General features: G+C 51.4%; 1 protein-coding gene across 1 annotated transcript in view; it reads left to right on the plus strand.

The window, feature by feature from the left end:
- The window catches only part of Fignl2 (fidgetin-like 2), a 16,986-nt gene that overhangs the window by 6,187 nt on the left and 766 nt on the right, over window positions 1-10,033 (plus strand). The window contains exon 2 of the mRNA XM_013018684.1: window positions 8,716-10,029. Within this exon, the coding sequence (XP_012874138.1) occupies window positions 8,727-10,029 (1,303 nt within the window). The 5' untranslated portion in view covers window positions 8,716-8,726. The remainder of the gene's footprint in view (window positions 1-8,715; window positions 10,030-10,033) is intronic.

The raw sequence follows: 10,033 nt of genomic DNA on the forward strand, positions 1-10,033 counted from the left end.
GAGGAGGAGGAAGAGACGACGACAACAACAACAACAACATTATTATTCTGTGCCAGACACTGTCCTAACTGAGATGTAGCAATGAAAACAAATCTCCTGTTCTCTGAAACTGTCGAATGGGTGTACACACAGGAAGTTGACAGTCTGGTCAGGCAGGACATATGCCACAGAGGACTTCAGGTTGAAGGGACTGTCTCTCAGGCGAGGTGACAGTTGAGCAAAGGCCTGAAGTAAGGGTGCCATGGGAATGCTCCAGGCATAGAGAACACGGAGCAAGGTCTCTGGGATGAGAGGGAATACCAGAGCCCAGCACGGCCGAAGGGGATGGAGAAACCCTCAAGAGCGATGGTAGGTGAGGTTGAGAGCCGATGGGAAGAGGCTCACAGGGACCTGGTCAGTCAGGTCCTTGAGGACTTTGGCTTTTGTCTGAGTACTGTGGGAGCCACTAAGCTTACGGGGGTTGGGGGGGGGAAATGGCACGATGAAGGGTCCCCCTTGGCTACTGTGTTGAGAATAAAGGAGAAGACAGTGTTGGAGCTGGGAGGCGAGAGATAACATCCTTTGAGGTGGTGACAAGTGATTTCATTTGGCCACATTTTGGAGCCAGGCCTGTGGGATTTGTGGGGCTGATGTGAGAAAGAGAAATGGAAGGTGATGACCCCTCAGGTTTCTGTCTGAGGAACCATTTCCTATAATGGAGAGACAAAGGAGAGGAAGGGTAGGGAAGCCAGAAGTTTGCTGTGTATTTCTGGACATGTTCAGTTGTGCTAGTTAATAAAACCTTGTCGTGGAGGTGTCACAAAGGACGCCTGTGGACAGAGCTGTAGATCCTGGCTAGGAAATGGCTGTGGTCAAAGCTGTGACCTGGATGCCCTTATCCAAAGAGGTGTGTGGAGAGGGAAGGAAGGCAACAAGCTGGAGCCCAGGCCTTAGCGAGATGGGGCAGAGGATGTGGCGGGCAGCTGAAGAAGCTGGGGAGGAGAAGAGGGGAGGCCAGAGAGCCTGTCAGGCATGTTTCCAGAAAGGAGTGGTTGACTGAGTGGGATGAGGTGAAGGGCACAGGTGGGTGGAATTCTGGGTGTGAACACCTCATTCAAGGGAGTCAGGGAAAATGGGAGAGGAGGGATCAGAAATGGTGATAAGCAACTACTAAGCTTTCTTGGTAGGGGAATGAGGTAAACACTAGAGAATGGAATTAGAGTGAGATCAAGAGATTGTTTCAGCCTCTTTCTTACTCACCCCCACCCCCACCCCCAACCAGGAGTCATAACAACATACTGTATTATAGTTGTTGGGAGCCCAGTCCAGTTGAGAGGAGGAGGAAATTGGCTCTGTAAGACAGGGGAGAACCAGAGATTTTTTTTTTTGTCGGTCATGGGGCTTGAATTCTGGATTTGGGCTCTCTCCCTCAGCTCTTCAGCCCAAGGCTAGCACTCTACCACTTGAGCCACAGTGCCACTTCTGGTTTTCTGTTAATTGGAGATAAGAGTCTCACAGACTTACCTGCCTGGGCTGGCTTTGAACCACCATCTGCAGATCTCAGCCTCCTGAGTAGCTAGGATTATAGGCGTGAGCCATCAGCGCCCGGCTAGAGGAATGTTTTTGAGTATTGAAAGAGAAAGGGGTGAGGTGGTGGGCATGCAGCCTCCGGCTCCCTCTCCTTGTGCCCCTTCCTCATCTCCTCTGCAGCTGCGCAAAGGAGATGGTCCCAGCCTGGAGAGAAGGTGGCATCAGGTCAGATCTCCCCTCAGAGGTCTGTTCCTGGTCATACAGGCCTTGTTGCCACTTGTGCAGGTGAACAATGCTGTTTCAGAGGGAAGAGACCCTCTTTCCAGGGCTGGCCGTGTCTCCTCTGTGGAACTGGAACTCAATTTTATCTTCTGCAAATGCCCACCTTAGTGAGGTGTGAATGAGAGACCTGGCATGGGAGTGTGTGTCTTCTTTTCCTCTTGGAGCTGCCAGCAGGAGGGACTCAGGCACACACACACCCATGCTGTCCAGACTCATTTCAGGAGCTGCTGCTTCCTGTAGCTCCAAACAGCCTCAATTGTTAACATTTTCTCTTTGTCTCTCTCTTTCTCCTTATTCCTCCCTCCCTCCTTCTTTCCCTCCCTCTTTGTTCTTGTTCTGAGGCTTGAACTCAGGGCCTCAACCTTCTTGCTTGGCTTTATAACTCAAGTTTGGGTTAACTGGAGATAAGAGTCTTGTGGATTTTTCTGCCTAGGCTGGACTCAAACGATGATTATCTGATCTCAACCTCCTGAGCAGCTAGAATTACTGGCATGAACCACCAGCACCCAGCTTCTTTTTCTTCCTTTCTTTTTTCTATTATAGACCTTAAAAAAATAACATTTGTAAACTATATTCCTGTGATTCTTCATTAGCACAAAAAACTAACAGTTGTCTGTATTATAAAAGAAATCGTGATTTCCATCTTAAAACTTTACATTTTATTTTTGGTGGTATTGGGGTTTGAACTCTGGGTCTCATGCTTGCTAGGCTGGTGCTCTACTACTTGAGCCATGCTTCTAGCCCTGATTTTTTCCTGGTTAATTGGAGATGGAATCTCAGAAACTTTTCTATCTGTGAGCCTCTGAATCTCAGACTCCTGAGTTGCTAGGATTACATGTGTGAGTTGCCAGCCCCCCGCTCTAAACTTTATTTTTAAGTTCATAACTAAGAATTGTTTATACTTATATGAGGTATATGCTTTGATATGTGTACATGTATGGTTAAGACTGGTCAACGTGAATGCTGCCTCATATATTCATTTGGCAATTTTCAAGTTTAGGAACTATTGGCACCATAATGTGCAATAGATCTTTTGAACTTCTTTCTCCTAATTCACGTTTTGTATCCTCTTGTTTATTTATTTATTTAGTTAGTTAATTTGTGGTAGTACTGTGGTTTACAAGTGCTCTCCCATCCTTTGAGCCACTAGCTCAGCCCTAGCCCTTTTTACTTGCATTATTTTCAAATATGGTCTTTCATTTATGCCCTGGTCAGTACCTGGATACAGATGTTCCCTGAGTAACTGGAATGATAGGTGTGTACCAAGCTCAGCTTTTCATTGGTTGAGATAGAATCTTGGGAACATTTTGCTCTGGTTTACCTTAAATGGAGATCTCCCATACCTCTCTCTCCCAGGTAAGATTACACTGTACCCAGCAAATTCTGTATTCTTTTGTTAGTATCTCCCCACTCCCTTGCCCTCCCATATACTCTTCCTTTCCTCTTTTGCTTTCAGTCCTTCCTTTCAGATGGACCATGTCCACCTTCTCTTCTGTTAGCTGGTCATTCGGTGAGCATGAGTCAGTGCGGCATGATCCTGCCGCTAACAGCAGGCTCATGGGGCTGGCATCCCAGGAGGCTGGGAGATAGTGCACCTGCAGAGAGTAGGTTGCAGCTACCACTCTCTGGTATTCTTTTTATGGTTTGTTTCTCTCTCTTAAAACATATTGTTATTGCCAGGCACTGGTAGCTCATGCCTGTAGTCCTAGCTACTCAGGAGGCTGAGATATGACGATTGCGGTTCAAAGCCAGCCCGGAAAGGAAAGTTCGTGAGACTCTTTATCTCCAATAAACCACCAGAAAACCAGAAGTGGTGCAGTGGCTCAAGTGGTAGAGCGCTAGACTTGAGCTTTAGAGCTGAGGGACAGCATTCAGTCTCAGCATTCAAGCCGTATGACCCACAAAAAAACCATCTATGTATATATTTATTATAAAGATGATATACAGAGAAGTTATAGCTACATGAGTCAGGTAAAGAATACATTTCTTTTTGGACAATGTCACCCCTTCCTTCTCTCCCCTCTCTGGCATTCTTTGCTCCTTCCTAGACACAGTGTGCAGTCTTGCCCACACTAGGGCCTGGCCCAGGCCCAGAGCATCCTCAGGCAAGATCTTGTGGGTTAGGTTGTGTCAAGGGCTGTTCTCTGGCCTAGTACTAGGAGAGAAGGTTCCCCTGTGGTGTTACAAGGGCTGTGGCAGGTGACCAGTTTTCCAGAGTCTCCTGGTCACTGTTTTTTTTTTTTTTTTAATAGTAGGTGGGGGTTGGCATGAGGGGCGGGGTTCAGAGGAGGGGCACAGGTCTGATCACGCTCTGCCAGGGGCTGCAGACCCCCTAGGGCACCAGTTGTAAGCTGTAGACAAAAAGCCTGGGACAAAAGGCCTGTGGGAGCCTTGGTGAATAGATTAATGAGATCTCCGTGCAGAGGCTCCACAATGGGATTCTCCACTCCAGCCCCTTTGTCCCAGGCTGAGATAATGGAACCAGAGGAGGCTTGCCCAGAAGGGGGCATCCGCCCCTGCTCCACACAGGCGTGGAGCTGCCTTGTCCAGCTGCCCCTCCTCTACCCTACCCCCTAGCTGCCTTTTGGCTCAGTCTTTTGCCTCCCCCCGTGGGTAACAGAGCCCACAATTAGAATTTCTGTAAGATCTGAAAGGGATCTTGGGATTGGAGGGACATACTGACACTGTAGTTGGGATCCCATTCCCTGTGTTAAAAAAAAATCTATCTATCCATCCATCCATCCATTTATAATCTATCAATCATCTATCTATATTGCTAGTCCTGGTGCTTGAACTCAGGGGCTGGGTGTTGTTCTTGAGCCTTTTTGCTCAAGGCTAGAGCTCTATCACTTGAGCCATAGCTTCACTTCTGGCCTTTTTGGCTTCCAACCACAATCCTCAGATCTCAACCTCTTGAGTAGCTAGGATTACAGGTGTGAGCCACCAAGCACCCAGCTTATGATGTTTTTTAGGAAACCCTTGAGGGGTTCCATGAAGAGCAGTTTGAAGTCTGGTACCCTGGGAAATCAGCTGTGTCCAATTGAGGGAGGAAGGAGGTAGAGCTTAAGGAGGTTGGGTGTGTTGCCCATTCCCAAAGTGACAGCCTAGTGTGGGTTTCAGAATGCCAGGGAGGGGTGGAGGCACACAGCATCACGACCTGTGTAGGCCTGATGCACCTGGGGAGGGAGGGGCGTGAGTGAACTATGGAGGAGGTTCCTCCTTGGAGATCCTTCCTGCAGGAGGTGGAGCTTGAGGGGGGGGGTAGCACTCTCCATCCAGGCTGTCAGAAAAGACCTGAGAGTGCTCTACTGTGTGGACACAGGAACACACCAGGCAGACTCCCACAAGGATGCATAGGAAGGCCACTTTTGAAATGGGAAGAATTGCACTTGCTCTAGGAGGAGCCACTATTTGGCAGGGAGGAGGGATAATTGATTAGACTAGGTCCTGGCCTGGGCCAGATGGAGTCAAGGGCTGAGTAGGTAAACCACAGGCCTTCTGTTCTACTTGGTGACTGTAGATGTAGATAAATAAAGGCTTCATTGTTTATTCCCCTAGCTAAAATGAAAACATGATCTAGAGTGAAGCATGTAAGACACAGAGCGATAGTATGGCTGGTGTCATGAGATTCCCTTTCTCAGATGGGGCCGTGTGCTGGAGAAATGAAGGAGTGAGTCTGAGGCTAGAAGGATGGAGGGTTTACTAGACCTGGAAGAGTGAGAAATCAAGTAGACCAAACAGGCTAGAGTGGAATATTTAGATCACAGGATCTGCACCTTTCACAGGGGCTGAAAATACAATTAGAAAGTCAGAACAGACACAGCAGTGAGGAGCAGCAGCAGCAGTGGGTCTGGCAGGGCAGGGGAGAGAAGGAAAGGTGTTTGGACAGGTCCAGAGCCAGGGTCTGTTTTCATTGTATCTTCTGAAAGAGGGCTCCTGTCTTCCCCAGCTTGGTTAGTGTAATATATGCAAGGTAAATGCTATCATCCAGGTTGAGTCTATTTTCTCCATATTTACAGAGGAGCCAAGGTCCAGATAATAGTAAACAGAAAAGCCAACAACCCCAAATCCAACCCAACCCAGCCCTACCAGGTTTGGGTTGGATGTAAGATATATTCCTTGTGTTGGTCTAACTGACATTACTTAGCATGACCCTGCAGCCATGTCTCGTGTAACTTCTGACAGCCTTTGATACCAGGTAACGCCTCTGATCTTTAGCAACTTCCCTCTCAGCAAAAGCCAGTGAGGACTGGGAAGCTTCACCAGCATGTACCCCCAGCTGTTGTGCCTTTGGTGGCTGTGTCGCGTCTTATATAGTAGGGAAGCAAAATGGCCTGGCTTGCCTTTCTTTTGGGGCATTGAGACCTATGGCTCACACTTGCTCTTTGGGTGGTGGGGATGACAGTGTTTGTTTGTTTCTTTCTTTTTGCCAGTCGTGGGGCTTGAACTCAGGGCCTGGGAACTGTTCCTGTTCTTCTCTTGCTCAAGGCTAGCACTCTATCACTTGAGCCACAGCACCACTTCTGGCTTTTTCTGTTTATGTGATACTGAGGAATTGAACCAGGATTTCATGCATGCTAGACAAGCACTCTACTATTAAACCATCTTCCCAGCCCAGAGTTGTTTTATTTTCAAACACTGTCTTATGTAATTGTTGTCAGGTTATAGCCACAGGAAATAGTGTGAATTAATAGAAGTGCGCCTGCTGACAACCAGTTACCTGTAAGTAGGGCCAGCTGCAGAACCTGAAACTTGATTCCTTTCAGCCTCTTCTCCTATCCTGCTGCTTTTCACATATACTCACCTCCAAGGCTCTGAGATACAGAGTTGCTTGATGCTGTCTACAGGCTGGGTGTGGCCCGGGAGCTTAGCACTAGCAGTCCTACTCCTAAGGAGCAGGATTCACACCATACACAGGGTAGATCTGTAGATAATGATAATTTTCCAGAGGGTGGCAGTAAAGAGCTCCAAGGAAGGGACTGGAGCATGTGACCTATCATAGCCCTGGCTTAAAAAAATTTTTTTTGGAGGGGTTCTGTTACCTAGGCTAGTCTTGGGCTCAGCCTTCTGAGTACTGGGACTACAGATATGAACTATGATGCTCAGGTAGCTCTGACTTTCTAATTGTATTTTCAGCCCCTGTGAAAGGTGCAGATCCTGTGATCTAAATATTCCACTCTAGCCTGTTTGGTCTACTGGATTTCTCACTCTTCCAGGTCTAGTAAAGACGCCATCCCCTCGAGGAGGCCTTTTCAGTGAGATGTGGCATGCTGACCCAAATCACTCATTTTTCACCTTAACCCCATGCCTAGACAAAGCACTTACGATTTGTTCAACAGAAATTTGCTTAAGAGAAGGCTGGTTGTTGCCTGTAATCCTAGCTACTCTGGAAGCTGAGATCTGAGGACCATGTTTTGAAGTCAGCCTAGGCAGAAAAGGGTCCTGTCCTCAATTAACTAATTAGAAGCCAGAAGTGGCGCTGTGGTCAAGTGGTAGAGTGCCAGCCCTGGGCAATAAAGCTAAGGGACTGGGCCCAGGCTCTGAATTCAAGCCCCCCGGTATAGGTGCATGCACACACATAAATTTACTAAAGAATGATTGGTAGTATAGCTCTGAGTCCTTGCCTAACATGCAAGAGGCACAGCACTATAAAACAAAAACTCATACACAAAACCAAAACCAAAAAACCCACCAAAATCTGAAGACAGTAGCTCATCAGAAGCTTAGGTCTGAGAAATACTGATCATAAACTGTTTTTGGGAATGCTATGGCTCACTTCGTCTCAGCCATATTATCCCGAGCCCAGGCTGGCTCACTGGACTGTACTCCTTTCACCAGTGTGTGGATGGTTACTAAAAGACAGTAAACAGCCTTGGGACTTGTCTGCAGTGTTTATGATACAGATGTCAGGCGAGACATTATTACATCTCATAAATCCTTTTCTGAGGCCCACAAAAAAGTTTATGACCTCTGTGCCAGGAACATTTTTGCTAATTTCAAGTAGTGCTGTTTTATATATTGTGTGTGTGGCCGATAATATCGCCATCTTTATTTGGTGACTGAGAAGCTCAGGGACAAATCTGTACCTTACTCTATTTTCAGTGCTGGGGATGGAACCCAGGGCCTTGAGCATGTTGCTTAGGTAATCACTATACTACTACACCGCTGGTCCTGAGATCCACTTTCTATGAAGACTTTTCCTCTTGTCTCCAGAGTGTGTCTGTCCACTCCAAACAATGCTTTTACTTTGTGGAAAAGACATAATTTTGGGGATGAGGCAGATACAGGAGAACCTGTCAGGGCCCGCAGCCATTCCATGTAATGTAGTCTAGAGTACAATGGCTCTGACTTTCTCAGGCCATAAGAAACCAAGTGGCAAGGAAATGAGTGCTGTTTGGGTCAGCATGTGTGGATTCCCAGGTGGATGAGGTGCTGCCACACTGGCAGGCATCTCTGATCTGGGGGAGGAGATGAAGTTAGATGCGGGGCAGGCTGAGAGCAAAGCATCGAGGGATGTCCAATTCCAGGCCGGTAGGCTAGGAGCCCGTGTAGGCCTTACCCTGCAAGGCCAAGTGCATGGTACTGAGTGACAAGTGTCTATTATCCACTGAGCTTCCAGAGCGTCTGACCCTTCCCGCTGTTGGATCCTCCATTCCTTAGGCATGCACGAGAACCCTGTGTCCTACAGGACAGGGCCGAAGTGGTGAGGACAAAAAAAATAAAAATCCTAACCTACAGGGTGCAATTGGCATCAACCAGGGCCTTGGCTCAGATAACGAATCCTGGGATCGGAAGGAGTATTGGGTGACTGCAGGAAGGATGTCAGCGAGTGGGAAGGGTGTGTGGTGGGCACTGTCCCAAGCCATGGCCTAAGTGATGGAGGGCAGGACCTCATCCATCATCCACTTGTCCTCTTGTCCACAGCTCTGTTGAAGATGCACTGGACACCTGAGCACGCCCAGCCCCTCAACCAGTGGCCAGAGCAGCATCTGGACGTCTCCTCCACCACCCCGTCGCCTGCCCACAAATTGGAGTTGCCCCCGGGGGGTCGCCAGCGCTGCCACTATGCTTGGGCCCACGACGACATCTCGGCGCTCACCGCCTCCAATCTCCTCAAGCGCTACGCGGAGAAGTACTCGGGGGTCCTGGACTCGCCCTACGAGCGCCCCTCCTTGGGCGGCTACGGCGACGCCGCCTTCCTCAATGGCGCTAAGGGGGATCCCGAGCCCTGGCCAGGGCCGGAGCCGCCCTACCCCTTGGCCTCACTGCACGAGGGCCTCCCTGGAGCCAAGCCCGGCGCCGGGGGAGGCTCTGCGGGGCTCGGGGGCTCCCCGATTGTAGCCGGGAACCTGTCCGACACCCTCTACGCCGGCAATGCGTGCGGGGGTCCGTCGGCGGCGCCCGAGTACACGCCGGGCTACGGCGGTGGCTACCTGGCGCCAGGCTACTGCACGCAGACGGGCGCCGCGCTGGCCCCGCCGTCACCACCGCCGCCGCCGCCGCCGCCGCCGGGGTCCGGGGCCCCCGCTCTGCTCTACAACTACACCGAGGGGGGATACGGGGCGCATCCCGGCTACGGCGCGCTCCCGCCGCCCCCGGCCGCGCCCCCGGGCCCCTACCTGCCGTCCGGCCTGGCGGCGCCCACGCCCCTGCCCGCGCCCGCGCCGCCCCGGCCCGCCCCGTACGGCTTCCCCTCGGCCGCCGACCCCGGCGCGTCGCTGAAGCGCAAGGCGACCGACGAGGGCTCCGAGGACCGCTACCGCAAGTACGCGTACGAGCCCCCCAAGGCCCACGCGGCCGACGGCGCCCCCTACCCCGCCGCGGACAACAACGGCGAGTGTCGGGGCAACGGCTTCCGCGCCAAGCCGCCGGGAGCCGCGGACGAGGCGTCGGCCAAGTTCCGCGGCAGCGTCCCGCTCAAGGTGCTGGGCTCCCCGGCCTACGGCCCGCCGCTTGAACCCTTCGAGAAGTTCCCGGAGCGGGTCCCGGCGCCGACTCCCCGAGGGGGCTTCGCGATGCCGTCGGGGGAGCCCCCCAAAGGCGTGGACCCGGGCGCGCTGGAGCTAGTGACCAGCAAGATGGTGGAGGGCGGGCCCCCCGTGCAGTGGGCAGACGTGGCCGGCCAGGGCGCGCTCAAGGCAGCGCTGGAGGAGGAGCTGGTGTGGCCCCTGCTGCGGCCTCCCGCCTACCCGGGCAGCCCGCGACCGCCGAGGACCGTGCTGTTCTTCGGGCCGCGCGGCGC

The sequence above is a fragment of the Dipodomys ordii genome, unplaced genomic scaffold (genome assembly GCF_000151885.1).
Source record: "Dipodomys ordii isolate 6190 unplaced genomic scaffold, Dord_2.0 Scaffold42, whole genome shotgun sequence".
Classification (NCBI taxonomy): Eukaryota; Metazoa; Chordata; class Mammalia; order Rodentia; family Heteromyidae; genus Dipodomys; species Dipodomys ordii.